This window comes from Nuphar pumila, chromosome 10 (assembly GCF_984573655.1).
Source record: "Nuphar pumila chromosome 10, dmNupPumi1.hap1.1, whole genome shotgun sequence".
In the NCBI taxonomy this organism is placed as follows: Eukaryota; Viridiplantae; Streptophyta; class Magnoliopsida; order Nymphaeales; family Nymphaeaceae; genus Nuphar; species Nuphar pumila.
Window position 1 is genome coordinate 109,899,191 of NC_143258.1, and position 16,118 is coordinate 109,915,308.

General features: G+C 37.1%; 1 protein-coding gene across 1 annotated transcript; it reads right to left on the reverse strand.

Annotated features, from left to right (window-relative positions):
• Window positions 1–4,339: 4,339 nt before the first annotated feature.
• On the reverse strand, window positions 4,340–13,203 carry LOC149827875 (CDK5RAP1-like protein). The gene is made up of 5 exons (XM_090018588.1): window positions 13,129–13,203; window positions 11,810–12,163; window positions 11,445–11,551; window positions 6,220–7,274; window positions 4,340–4,969 (listed from the first exon to the last, which is right to left on the reverse strand). Exons 1-5 carry the CDS (start codon window positions 13,201–13,203, stop codon window positions 4,428–4,430), a joined length of 2,133 nt encoding a protein of 710 aa, XP_089874714.1. The 3' UTR covers window positions 4,340–4,427.
• Between the last annotated feature and the right edge of the window lie 2,915 nt (window positions 13,204–16,118).

Here is a 16,118-nt window from a genome sequence, read left to right on the forward strand (position 1 = left end):
TTGAAAGGCCCCAGATACGTGATGTTGTCCATAAATTTTTATGTATCGCAATGTAGAGTTGGTCATACAACAAAGAGCACCATGATCAAAGATTGGTGGGTCATCGCATGTCACGTGCGAAATGCGATGCATCGCTTTGCAGGCTGACTAGGGTAAACATAAGTATTGTTGTTGATATTTCATATTTTTTTTAATAAATGCGTGTATGTAGGGTTAACGATAAAGAAAATATAGGTAAATTGGTGCCCCTATGAAAGCACATTAGAGGAGAAGGAGAATGCTAATGTGGTTGTGGGGATGAACGATATCGCGAGGAAGGATATTTGGTTGCACAACATTAATGAAGTTGAACGCCAAATGGCCAGTCGAGTCATTCGACAGTTTGGATTTGTTTACCAACCAACCAATTGCTCTTGCGTACTTAGCAAATTTCTATCGCATTCTATGAAGGATCGAATGAAGTATTATAGCATAGTATTCCTCTCTAAACTTCAAGACTAGCACGAGGGCGGCGAAGACATCGGTTTGTCATCCATAGCACATGTCACCAATGACAATTTTATAGCTGCCTAGCAGGTTGCATGCTCCTCAACGACAAAGAGAGCCTTTTAGGAAGAGGAGAAAGTTAGAGAAAAGCACAAAAAGACTGTAAGTGGATTGAAAGGAGAGTTGGCGCTTGTAGTTGAAGAAATCTGCATGCTGAAGAATATGATACATACTCAAGAGGATATGATACGTACTCAAATTGGCCTTCTAGAGAACGCAAATAAGATCAACGAGGAGCTACGATCGTGGAAATCACAACATCCTCAACAGTAGAAATACATTTGATTATTTTTTGTTTTTTTATGTATTCAAAGATCAATATTGTAACTCATTGATTTGCATATAATGGCATTTAAATGTTTCTATGAATGAATTTTTATATAAAGTCATTTAAATGTCATTGATTTGTTCATAATGCAATTTGAATGTTTCTATGAATAAATTTTTATATAAAGTTATATGAATGTCATTGATTGTATATAATGTCATTTAAATATTTTTATGAATGAACTTTTATATAAAGTCATTTGAATGTCATTGATTTGTATATAATGCCCATGTTTAAATGATTTGAATATTTAAACTGAAAGCATTGTTGAATGTTTAAACGGAAAGCACTCTTGAATGATTTGTACATAATATTATTGTTTATATGTTTTCAAATTATTTGATTGTATATTTGCTTACATTCATTGTTATTTGGGTTGTTATATGCGAAACTCTAATTAAAAAACTAGAACCATTAAAATCGTAAATACTTCATAAATTTGCTTAAACATATGTCCACTTAAATTGAAACCACTAAAATTGCATATACCTTATTTTTTCACATATAATTCACAATTTCACATAACTATATTTGCAAAAATTTGACTATTTCACAAAAACCCTATTGTTTTGCATAATCGCTAAAACACTTAAAATCACAAATACCCAATTCATTTGCGAAACTGAAGGATTTTCACAAACCAGTAGGATTGTCGCAAAAATATTATGTGAAATCATGAAATATATGCAAAAACATATAATATATGTAATTTTAGTGGTTTCACTTCAAGTGAAGTTTCACAAATATATTTATGTGAAATATTGCCGTATATGCGAAAGCGTAGGATATTTGCGATTTTGGTGGTTTCATTTTTATTGAAAATTCACAAATAAATTTATACGAGTTTGTGAGGTCCGCATAAAAAAACCTGTGATTTTGGATTTATGTGAGAGTTGGACTTAGCTGATGGGTGGTACAATTTTATCGCAATAAGGCCTAAATTGGCAGTTGTGAAGGGTAAAAGGATCTTAATGATGTCAGACATTTGTGATTTTGAATATCAGGAGAATATTGAAAATTATAGGGTCTTTAGAAAATCAGGTCAAATTATCCATACAATATGGACATTTTCATATATATTATGATCCCAACCATTCTAATGAGAAACCAAAGCGACATAGGTAGTGACTTTCATCATTCCTTAGTCACTGCCTTTAGTTTTCCAACATCAATGATAATGACTGTAGTCGTAAACGTCAATCATCATATTTTAATCTGGATGATCTACCAGTTTTGTTAGAAAAGCTCACCGAATATCTTCAGAGAGAGAGAGAGAGAGCTTTGCTTAAAAAGATAGTTACAGGAAGTTTCTTAAAACCATGAATGCTCGCTTATCAGGAAACTCACATTTAAAGCTTCCTTCACACTTTTTGAATTTTACAAGAAACTTATTTTCAAAAATTGGAAAGTTTACATTTCTCAATATGAAAATGAGTTTCTTTGATATTGTAAATGTTTTTCTTATGTTAAAAATTCATATTTAAAAAAAAATATATCTTTTTATATTTTAAGTATACAATGCATATTACTGGCAAAAGTATTTAAAATTCATTTTAAGTTCAAAGCACAAGTTTTAACTAATTTATGTCGTTAACTACTTGTTTTTGTCCTAATTTCTCAAATGTTTCATGCTTCACATATCAAATCATATCTTAAACACTCGCTACCCGCATTCACTTCCTACTCTGATAACTATCATGAATAGCCCGGGAGGGCTCCACTCAGCTGGTAGGGGCAACTGATAAACATAAGCTCAAAACCTACAAGTGTGCATCCCTTGTTGTAAGGCCAAAAGAGGGTGTAATCTCTTATGGGCAAGGGGGAGCTGGGGTATTTACATCAAATGAGCGGGAGTGATGAGCCATAAAATGTTTGTCTCATAAATACCTTTTACTACTATATTTGAGACAATTTTGCACTCATGTTGACTTGCATCCTTCTACAATGAGATAGGCCTAAAATCATCATGGTAGCGCCGTTCATGCTGGCTGGTGTGACCCCGACAGTTGCAGCCAATCTCATAGTGTGATATGGCCAGTATCACCATTCTTATACACTCAAGTATACAAAATATTTTTCACACACATATATATATATATATATATATATATAATCTGAATACACCTAACTTGGAAAGTTGGTCTTTTTTTTTTAAATCATTGATTGTCAGATTCTAGAGTCACCTATTGGTATCTTTCTGGTTCTATAGGATCCTAAAGTTGGCCTTTTTTTTTTTTAATCATTGATTGTCAGATTCTAGAGTCACCTATTGGTATCTTTCTGGTTCTATAGGATCCTAAAGTTGGCCTTTTTTTTTTTTAATCATTGATTGTCAGATTCTAGAGTCACCTATTGGTATCTTTCTGGTTCTATAGGATCCTATTGGTGGTGCAGTATCCACAGACAGTCTGGAACTCTCCCTTCGTATGTGCTGGTCCCAATCCAACAGATTCGACTTGTCTCACCATCCACAGTTTTCAAACGAGCAGACGAGGCAGAGCACCAAACACAATATGGCATGATACTGCTTTCATTGCTTTAACAAAGGATTCTTGCTTTTCTTCAGTTTTCTCTTCCAGCATGAGGATAAAGAGTGTCCTTTTCCTGCTTTTGTCTTTGTTCTTATCTAATAATAAGCATGGACCTGGATCCAATATCTTCCCAGACATTCCACATTCAGAAAATTCTGTCATATTACTCACCTTAAACAATACTGCACTTTCTAATTAGGAGAGAACATTTAATTAAGCTGTGGAAACTAAAGCAAAATTGTTCACCAATCTGTAAAATTTCATCAACTCATGCATTTTAGGAATAAGCATAACCACACAGATGGATTTATCATGGTTCATTTACTTCAGAATGCACATTCAAACAATAGTTTAAATGCCAAAATGACTTTAAAAATTATACAAATGGATGGTTCATATTGCACCAAAATACAACTGAAAAAAAGAAAAGCTTTTCACATTTAAATTTTTGGATGGAAAACATGAATTGTGCTAGATGAACCATGCTAAACTCCATCCGCATGCTAAAATACTCGAATGTGTAAGGTCACACTCACTCATACAGTGCATATCTGCACCAGAGACTTTATACATACTAGAGAGATCAAATCAGATTATTCTACAAAAATTATGTGTAGAGGTTTTGGGCTTGATCTGATTAGGTGCAGCCAGATCAAGGCCACTGCACTGAATTACTGTGACTTGATGCTAAGCAGAGCTGAAGGATAACCTGTGGGATTTGGACCCGAGCCCTTGGTTATGATAGTGCAACCAAACCATCCAGCTATTGCATGATCCCCCAGGGACACGAGTCACTTAAACTGCCTGATTAAACATGATAGATCAAGTTAGGTTGCCCAGATTATGAAACAGCTTGATACACAAGGCTTCAATTGTTGTGGATAGGTGATAGATTTGGTGGGGGATTTTCCAAAACAAGGAGTTTGATACTTCCTTGGCTCAAAGCAGAATCGGTTTAGGTATTCAAATAAAGAATCTTAGCCAAAAGAATTCCTGTGCACTAATGCATAATTGAAAGATACTCATGCAATACATGAATACATTACCGAATCTGTCACATGTTCTTTACAATGAAATTTGCTCAAAGTGGTTATCGCTAATGCCTCACCAAACAGTGAGGCACGGGTTGATCTCAGAATCCGCACTTCAACAAAATCACCGACTCCTGGGTTCCGTTTTGTAGGATCAATTGCATCAGGGTTGGCACCCAAGAGGTTGAAGTCTGAACATGGCAGGAGCACCTTCAGAAATATCACCCTATGTCCTCTATCACTCTTACCGATCAGCTCTGACTCAGGAGCTCTCTTGTTAGGTCCTTCTACTAACACAAGCTGGACCGTTCCGATCTGAGAGTCGTAGCAGTCGCCTGTGGTTTCGCGGAATGTATCAATGAGCTCAGCTAGCCTCCTCTGTTTAACATCCTCTGGCACATCATCTACATAATTTCTGTGTGCATGAGTTTTTTCTCTCATGCTGTAGGCAAACATGAATGCCATGTCATAACCTACGGCCTTTAAAAGGCTCAGAGTTTCAAGATGCTCTTCCTCTGTCTCTCCACAGAAGCCTGAAACAAATAGCATTGAAAGCATTATTCATGGAGGAAATATCAGCCATCAACTGAAAGAAATAAATGTGAACTTCTCTTGGTCCACCATTGTGCAACTATACCAATGCTGGATGACATGCTCCACATGATATAAATCAGAGTATGATAACCAATCCAAAGGCATCAACCAGTAGACAATTGGGAACTATTACTTGAAAAAAATGATCAATGGTCATCTCCTCAGACCAGGCACATTTTGTGAAGAAAGCCTCTTCTTTAAACTAGTGGCTCAAAAAACAAAGGTTTATCAAGAAACCTTATTGAAACTCAGACTTATCACACACATTTAACATGAATCTGCTCAGCAGTCATACAATGCATTCAAATGGGCTAATATTGTGAACATAATAAGTTTATTCTAGTTCAGCTTATAATTTGTGCATGCAGGTTTGCACAGCATGTCCCATTTTTAACCCATTGACAACTTGCTTCTATGTGATGTGGTAAAATGCTGTAGACATGGGGATACAACCATTTTTATGAAGTTGTTCAATATGACTAGCATGTCTCAACTTTTAACTGGATATATATTTGCTATAGTCAATTGTACCTACAATCCAGTTGGAATCTCATGGTGCAAGTCATTTTGACTCAATCTAACCTTGTAGATGTAGTCAGCATGGTTGATTCAGTGGGAATCAACCCTTGGATCATGTTTCTTCGACAAAAAGATGTTTTTTAAGTTAGAAAAATTGGTGCATTTGTAGCCATTCATTTGCACATCCCAGAAAAACCTGCACACAGTTTGGATTCCGGTGAACCAAAAGCTACTTCCTAACTAAAAAAATCATGTAGATCACATCTAAAATATTAGATGTAACAGAAAAAAAACTGGGTATTAGCAATAAGCCAACCCATTTTAATCCCTTGATAACTGGCATGTGTTGCATGGATAAGGCTGTACACATGGGGATACAGCAACTTTTATGAAAATTTTCAATATGCCTTGTATACAAGGGAATACCAAGCAACAATGGAGTATATGAGTGACCAAAACTTCTATTAATCACTCAAAAGAACCATGAATATAATGTCCTGAGGGTAACTTCATAGCATAAATACAAACAATCAATAAACTATTTGATGACTCTGATTTTCATGAAATTGAAATATGCATTCACCGACAGAAAATACAAACTCATTTTTCACCAATACAAATGCAAAACACAAAGCTCTAGTGTTGTAGAGTCATAGTGTTAGTATGTTACCACATATGAAGTCACTGCTCAGCCCAACATCAGGTATGATTCCACGAATCATGTTCACAAGTTCTATGTAAGCTTCCCGAGTATATCCGCGATGCATTCTTTCAAGTACTGTTGTGCTTCCTGTCTGTGCTGGCAAATGAATATTCTTACAGATATTATGCCTATCTCGCATTAGATACAATAAATCATCAGGAAAATCCTTAGGATGTGGTGATGTGAATCTAAATCGCATCTCTGGGAATTCAGAAGACAAAATGTCCAAGAGGTCAGAAAATCGCTTTCCCATCTTCTTAATTTTGCACATGCTAGAAAATCCTTCACTAAATTTCCAATCAGCTCCAGATTTAATATTTTCATCAGTCCCAGATGAATCATTGTAGCTGTTCACATTTTGACCGAGAAGCATTACTTCTTTCACACCCTCCTTCCAAAGTTCACCTACCTCTCTAACAATTGATTCCACAGGTCGAGATCTCTCTCTGCCTCTGGTGAATGGTACAATACAAAATGAACACATATTGTTGCATCCCCTCATTATAGAAACAAATGCAGTTACTGAATTAGTGGAGATTCTCACAGGATTAATGTCTGCATAAGTCTCTTCAAGTGATAGGAGTGTGTTAATTCCCTTTTGACCATAGTCAACTGCATCCAACAAACGAGGCAAATCTCTGTATGCATCAGGTCCACAGACTACATCGACCATCTTATCAGCATCGAGTATCTTTTCTTTCAACCTTTCAGCCATGCAACCCAAGACAACCACTTTTGGGGGATGCAAAGATTGTGACCGCCCGATAGCAACGTTGCTCTTCCAGTGCCTTTTCAGAAACCAGAAGTAGTTAAGCCTCTGCCATACACGTTGTTCAGCATTGTCACGGATGGCACAAGTGTTTATGAAAATAATTTCTGCACTCTCTGGAGTTTTCACCACATCTGCATATCCAGCATGCTTCATTATAGAGAGAACAATTTCCATGTCATTGAGATTCATCTGACATCCATATGTCTCGTGGTAAATACGCCCCCTAGAAAAAATTTCAGATGAAGGAAGCCTGCAATCAATATTAAAGTTTTAGACAATTCACTGATAAAATGAGTTAATGTTCTCATAGAATGCAAACAAGCATATATTAGATGGTCATCAACTCAGGACTCCCCAAGTTCATATAGGCACAATTAACCAGAGAAGATCCAAGTGACCCAACAAGACTCAGATTTTCATTTGGACAAGAAAAAAAAAAGAGAACCATCGAAGAGTGCCCCCCCCCCCAAATGTTCTGAGTCATGCTAAATTTTGATTAGACTCATCAGCGACATTCCTTGAGAGACTGGTCAGAACAGCACTGAGTATCAGTCAACCAAGTGAAAGTGAATCATTACCAGAGTAGCTGAATCATTGGAAGACTTCCATTATGTTAAATCATTAGTCCAGTGTGAGGCTTTATTCTATGAAACAAATTCATTACTTGAATACAACTTGCAAGATAATAAATGACTAATAATAGCATAACACAAGCATATGCTTTAGTTTTGTTTTCTTTTTTATTAAGCAAACAACCAGTACAAGTTGAGTTTGTCAAATAGAACATTGACGGACTGTATGTAACTCTGCGACATAATATTTTTGTGACAAAGTGAAAGTTAGCTTTATAACTCTTACCAGTTTTTCTTAATCTTTATCTACCTTGTCTAAAAGAAATGTTGTCCATGTTCCACCAAACACTATTTAAAGGGGTGATCTTAGTGGTTCCTCTTCTAGTTGATTTAAGCTTTCAAGTGTATATCACCACAGTATGGAGGACATAGAAATTGATGCAACTGGTTCACTACATGCTAACGGAGGCAGCACCAATGCTACTAGTCTACCACTTACACTGCACATGAGTTAACCATCAGAATAGGCACAATGGAAATCCTGTGTGTGCAACACAGTTGAGCTCAAGGGTCAGTAAAAATATGTACCAACAATTTTTGCTTCATCAAATTTCTACTATTTTTCATCTCTTATATGGTCATAAGAAAGAATCTTGAGCATGACTTGGGAGGTTTCATTAAATATTTATATACAAAGACGTATACATGTGAACACAAGTAGGTATTACATTTATGCCATATACACTATGACACATGGTTTTACATTCATGAGCATCTAAGAACAACTTTTGACCACAAGTAGGTACTTTATGAATGGAGCCAGCAAATTGCTAAACCTTTTTAATAGTAAGTTGGCCAACAAAAAGTCATGGTTTTTTTCGTGCATTTAAACAAAAAATGAATTAAAATAAACTGTTTGGAGGTAAATGTTTGATTATTTAAATTAGTAAAATGGGTCAAAATTATAAACTAACTGTTTGGGATTAAAAACAGGAGAAGGGGGATGGCCACACGGTCCCACCTCTTTTCTCGATAGGTCACATTAGGACCCTCTGAAAATCATACTTCCAAATATTTTTTGATCGATCTGAACAGTAGATGTGTTTATCATTCCTTGTTTACTAAGAAACAAGCTTTCTTTCAAATTGCTTTGATGTAAAAATGTAAATATTTTATCAAATTTTAGTATAATATCAACCATTGAGTTTTTTACCTCTTTAAAATACGAGCATAAAAGGTCTTAATCAAATACATGTTCTCTATTGAGTAAACAATGATAAACACATCTAACGGTTCAGATCAAGCAAAAAATACTTGAAAGTACAATTTTTAGAAGGTCCTAACGTGACAACAAAAAAAAGGGGTAGGACCATCCCCCTTCTATAAAAATAGATATTACTCCACAGGCCTACACCCATATTTATCTCACCCTCTTTCTCTTTACATTATATACCCAAACAACATAGCTTCAGGATAATTATAATATCATTCCTCTACAAATTCATATTTTTAGTTGGACATCCAGGCAAACTCACCCCAAAGGATTGGTTATTTCCTCTTTTCTTTTTGAGGGAAGTTGTCTACTAATTTGTAAGTTCCATATTCTTTTCAGTATAGATCATGTTGTGCATTATTGTTCAGGACTATTTTTTTCATCTTGGTTACTCCTTATACCATCATCTCAGGGTTATTTAAGCCTTTTATCACCCACTTTGTTTCATGTTATGTAAAAGTGCATAAACTATGTTTTGTATTAGTGTTGGGACTGTTGTCTTTTTGGTTATTGTTTAGCATGATTTCATGTCAAGAATGTTTAGACCATCACCAATTATTGCCGTTCTGTATATATTCATTGGGTTCTTCAAAATGCTTGTCTAAATCCATTTTGACTTTTGATTGTTGACATGGGAACAAAGAGGTCCATCATAGGGGTTTACTGCAGTACTGGCTATATCTTGAGAAAGCACTTATATCTTTCTTTGATTATTTATCTATTGTAATTTCAATGGCTTTCCCATTTCAGTTAAAAAATATGAGCATCTTTACCATCCAATCATTACAAGGATTATTCTAAGAGTTTCATTTCAGTCTCATAATCTATGTTACCTGGACACCAACATAAGCATTGGTGTCTGACATAGGTATGACGTGTCGGACATGGCGAGATTTAAAAGATTAAAAAAATGATTGCATGTATTTTCGTGGTATTGGGAGGTGTTTGGGTGAAAATCTTTGATAGAGTTTGGATGAGAAAAGTGTAAGATATGGACACCAATGTTGTAAAAAACGTATAGGAAAGGCCAAGGATACAGTTGTATCGTAAGATATATAAAAAAACCATTTAAAAAATAAAAAATACATTAAAAACAAAATAAATAAATAAAAGATTTAGGAAAAATCATAGACTGCAATAGAAAAAAAGAAATCAAATTTAAGCATTATGATCAACTAAACATACACACACACTACTAAAACATGTGAAATGATATGTAACAACTAAGAAACAAAATATTTGATAATAAGAAAAAATATTTACTATTTTTGTATTGTATGAGTGTAACATACAATACAGTGTGATACACCACCATATTGCACAATATGGGCCGGTACATCCAGATAATTAAGACCTACTATGTATCGTGTCCACCTACATTAGTGCGATACAACATATTGTATTGTCAGATATGATACGATACTTACAACAATGATAGACATTTCCTTCCCTTTAAAGAAAAGCCTCAGCACACCATGCATAGTGTGTCTGTCCCTTGACACACAGTATCCATACACCACATATATCGTGTCTGAAACTTAACATGTTGTGTCCATAATTATGCATAGCATGTCAGACACTTAACATGCTATGTAAGTAGCATGTCTGAAACTTGAGACACTATGTACATAGTGTATTGACACTTGCATGGTCAATGCGGAGTGTCAAGAGTGTCAAACATTTCATAGTTAAAACTTAAAAGCAACATGATCGGTCCATGTTTAGCCATGTTGGTGTTGTTATCAGTGTCCAAGACTGTCCAACACTAACAAGCTGGACTTATGGGAGTGTCTACGTAACACAGCTCATAATTGAGAATCCAAACGAAAGTTGGAAGTTCTATCTAGTATATCTCATCATAGATGGAATTTCATTTGGAAGTTCTATATATCTTGTAATAGATGGATCCGTGGGCCATTCTCATTTATTCAAACATAGACCAGAATTGTGTACTAGCCGCCCCATAAGGTTCCTCCACTCAGTAATCTGATATTTATTCTTCCAGCTTTGCAGTTTAACTACATAAAATGGCCTTGTGCTTCACAATGAGAAGGCAGCCAAAAATGGGGTATAATTCCTTCAGATGTTGAGGTCAGTCGGGATAATCTAATAGAACTTATTATGCGACCTTAGCAGCACATCAAGGCAAAACAAAGCATGCTAAATTTGACATATTCAGCAACGACATATATCTTGCAATGGAAAGAGGACTTTTCCTTCCACTACAAATGCAAACAACAAAAGCAAGTAAAGAACAAATGCAAGCATTGCCTTAATGACAATATGTTGTTTCATCACTCTAGCTTTTTGATATGGCCCTCCAAACCACGTAATACTCATCTAAACGAGTCTTGAAAAGTTCAAGAGGAAACAGAACTTAGCACCATGTGCATTGAAAAGACAAATCTTTGAAAACAAGAAACTGAGAATTTTCTAATGAAAAGCATGGAACCAACATCAACAGCAAGACAAGCATGACGATTAATTACAACCAGACAACTATCACTAAGCATTAGACAAAAATGGCCAACAGGACAACACAAGAACAAAAAAGAAAAAACTTAGGCACTCTCACCACTTCCATAAACATGATAGCTCTCCAACAAAGTTAATTCTGAGGTAGAGAAAAGAAAGAATGCCAAACAACGAATCGAGCTCGGTATTTTTCGGCTGCTGTCCACACTAAAATCCAATGATACATCATATTCAAAAATGCAAATGGGCGAAAAATTCATCCACCACGCACACACTACCAACTTCATTAATCAAACAAAACTCCAAACCCCAAACAAATTTCCCCAAAACCAAAACTACCCATCAAAGACAAGCCACCGAATATCACTTCCAAACCATCATTAAACACGATTCTTCTCCAATAAACCAAATCCGACCCAAGAAAAAAAGCAAGAACGCCTGAGGAAAGCAATGAAGCGAGCTCACTCTTGTTGGGCATCCACAGAAAGAGCCTCCAAGCGCTCTGCGGCATCGTGGAGGGTCGGAGGCCCCGATATCTCGGCGTTGTTGGCGAGAGACGCGCGCAGATGGGTGAAATTTCTGGCAATTCTCGGGAAGAAAGGATCGATGGCGGTTGAGGGGAGATGAAACGATTGGTGGTTGGGGTGAGGAAGGAGAGAGAGAGAACACCGACTTCTTCTGCTTCTGAGGAACGATCTCCTGTGGAGTCTGAGGAGGCGAACAGAGTGGGTTTGGGCTCTGAGAGAGGCCAATGAAGAGGGAAAAGCCATCGGCAGAAGAGGGAGCTCTGTGGCTGCTCCTTTTCCTGCTGTTGATACGCTTCAAGAAGGCCACCACCCAACAAAATAAGAAAAGTCAAAATCCCGTTATCGGGATTTTCTCGGCACGGGAAAACCTCGCGATAAAGTTGAAAATTTTGAGCTTCTCAGGAAAATATGTATATTTCACGATGGAGGACTATCATGATTCAAATAAAATCACGAGTTTTGAGTTACAACTGGTTTTATAACCAGTCCTTAAGATCCCAAATTCCAAATAAAAACTAGGTTCTCATGATCCAACCCATAACTACAATACTCATAAACTTGCCCCTTAAATATGCTAAAAGGTATAGATCCGAACCAACTATTAAGAAGATTTAAGGACTGACTTAGATTTTCCTGAAAGTGCAAGTTCCAAAACTTGTTATTGGTTCTTCTAGTTGAACCGGTCTGATTGGATCTATGCAAAAATTTTTTATCCAAACTGATCCAATAAGGTCCAATATTCTTTCATTCATGTTCAACTAGTTCATTTGGGTTTGTTGACCTCGATCACCATCATCCTAATCCCATTTTATTTGACTGGATCCAAGCTGATCAATTTGAGTATGATCCAATTGGGTCTCGCCTTCTCATATGACTTATTTGGATCCAAACAGTTTGACCAGATGCGAAGGAATTCGTCTAATGAGAGAGAGAGAGAGAGACTAGTGTGCCATTCACGGGGCAAAGATCGAGCCACAATCATGGTCGGGGGAGACGACAACAACGGAGCTCGTGTGGTTCTTCCAAGAAATGGCAGTGATGCATCGGATGGAGATCGCCTCTGACTCGCTCTACAAGGCCAAGTTGATCTATAGGTTCTGCCACCTCTACGACGGCCAGGAGGTGATCGTTGTCGGGATGGAGGAAGCGACCACTAGTCAAGACTGCATACCACACCCACTGCATCTACCTCGCCCGCGATGAGACCCTCGTCGCCATCACTAGTCAGGTCCCCCGTCAGATGATCGTCACAGATGCCTTCCAGGAGCCCCCATTGAGGAGGTCACCTACTACATCATCATCAAGCTGCCTCGTCTTTGATATCGACGACATTGTAGAGATCGAATGTTGATGATGTGCGCATATAGATTGTAACGCCCCAAATATTTAACTTGAAAATTTTGGAATAATTTTTTTTTTCTAAAACCACAACGGAAATGTTTTATTAATCCATCAGTCAAATAATTTGGGCAAGTTACAGGTGATAATACAGACTCAATAACATTAGGCGAATTAAAACCTTGCCTTGAAATTTTACAAGTCATAAATGACAAATTTAATGAATTTATTGAAGACAGAGTTCCTCAGGACATCCAAAGAAGATATGGTCTCATGGCCCATCCACAACGACGACTGCAATTGCCCATCTTTATTGGTTTCCTGAAAAATATTAAAGCAGAAGGGTCAGACTCCCCTGTCTGCGTAAGAAGCATTATATTTATATGTGGTGCTCAGTGTCCTGTGTACAAGTATGTGCAACAACTACAGATATAACCAGCATAGAAATTTATATCATTCTAAGAAAATGATTATACTTTCTAATTCATGATATAGTGCAAAAGATGACTGAACTAAAGATACAATTATTCACATTAGCATAATCTGTAGATTCTACAAGTTTTACGAAAGACATATCAACAATTCACGATTCCTCAAGAATGAGTATTTCATTTAACTTAATATATTTAATGTTTATCTTACTCTTACCCTGTGGGTACGCACAGGCATAGACCTCGTAGCGGACCGAGACCATACGGGTGTTTTTTTTTTTTTTTTTAATAACCCGTATGACTAGCCGTACGGATATCCAAAGGGGACGGTGAGTGACCGAGAGAGAACTCCCCAGTGGCTAGAACAAAAATTAGGATGCACCCTGTACTTCTGCAGAAGACTTGGATCTACCACCTAGGACGCACTGGTAGTCCTGGTCCCCTAACTTCGTGGACTGGGGACCCAGTGAGATGCCTAGCTCTCACGAAAACAAGAATGTCCACGAAGCTTGTACCACCTACCCTCTCCGAGGTAGATCATGGGTCCAGTAACATACACCATCTTTCAGGTGTACCCAGAGCCCGAAGAATCCGGTAACATATACCGTCTTTCAGGTATACCCAGAGTCTCAAAGGTTTTATATTTCATTTTACAATTTTCTTTACAACCAAGTGCGAGCTATCACACTACGAGGGGTCCGGTAACATATACCTTCTTTTAGGTATACCCAGAGCCTCATATTTGATTTCTCAATTATTTTCCCGTGCGAGTCGTTGCACCACAGAGGATTCTAAAAATCCCGAAACCGCATTGGGGTTCACACACATCATATGTTCTTATATTTTTTTTTTGTCAGGGTGCCATGAACACCATCAAGATAGTATCTCTCGGAATGAGGCTTAACTCGGAGCCCACAGTCATCGTCTAAGTTAGGAGCAAGGGTGTATGCACTTGCCTCCCGCGTACCAAGCCACCCACGCGGCTTAATATATATATATATATATATATATATATATTACAGGCTCCTGCATGATTTGGTAAAACCTTAGGCACGCTCCAGCACCATGAACCATTGACTAGAGGTGGTCTTATAGTTACCACCATGATGTAGGAGACCTGAAACATGTAACCTCTTTAACGCCACTGGTTCAGAAGGAGTTGGACCACTTGGTATGGTTATCACCCTCACTGGTACAAGGCTACAACTACCGGTTTGAGAAGAGTTAGACGCTGTGGCTGCACCATACCTAACCATATTCCGGATGCCTACTGCCCACATGGTCCATTCAGTATTGCGGCCATGGTATGAGCCGAACCAGACTGGAGTCAAAACGACCCCAGCCCAAAACCTGGTATGGGCACTGCTAACTATGGCACACCCATACCTATTGAAAATTTAGCATCGGTATTCAGCCCAACACGTCACAAAAGATTGGTGTTCCAGTCCTACTTTGGCATGGCCAATTTCATCACCAATGCTGAAATACTACTAATTTAGCCTACTATCCCCACACGATGGTAGGAGCCACCATCCGATTTAACCCCACAGTGGGTTGGGTTCACTCCAACAAGGAACAAGCGAACCAGCCCGATCTCCCTGCACCTATGTACAGAACCGATTTTAACAACAATAGTATAGGTAGATAACTATATATATATATATATATATTTTTTAATATCATCAGTCACACCCCTTCGAGGTGGATAGTTGTATGGCTGATGCCAATCCAACTTAACTATATATGTTGGTTGTCATACACAGCATAAAAGAAATCTTCACTTCTCATGTTAAATGGTGGTAACGTAATCACCACAATGCATGTTACAACAAGGAGCTAATATACATGCTTTTACAATTACATCTATGCACATAATTTTCTTTGATTGAAAACAAGAACCTTTATGACAGTCCAACGTTCAGCCATAGGTGAAGAAAAAGAAGCATTTAATTAATGCTATGTCATACACATATAAACTTCTTTAATGCTTTCCTAAATTGCAGATTTCATTAAACAAGAACTACCGTAATCGACCTGTGCATTAGCATGATACAACAGGGATGAAACAAGTTGTTTGTGCTATATTTCTAATATATAAATTTCTGAACTTACAAACCTGAAGATCTATATATTTCTATCCTGGTACTCTTGTATATATATATATATATATATCTATTATATGTATAGCAGTTTTACACCAGCATCAATAAGGTTACACGATGGCATGTGACGGCTCCCTTCAGCCTGTTATTGTTTTAATTTTTTTTTTTATATATATGAAATTTTATAATGTTCAGCATGCATAAGGTTGTGCATAGGTAAGATTCTACCTAACGTTTTTTTTTTCCAGAATTGTCTTGGTCTGTATTCATTACAAAATATGCAAACCAGCTTGCATATACTGCTGAATGCTTAACTCCATCATAGTGATTGGCATACAGGTGCACGCCCATACATATAGCGTAACCAAATCAACGC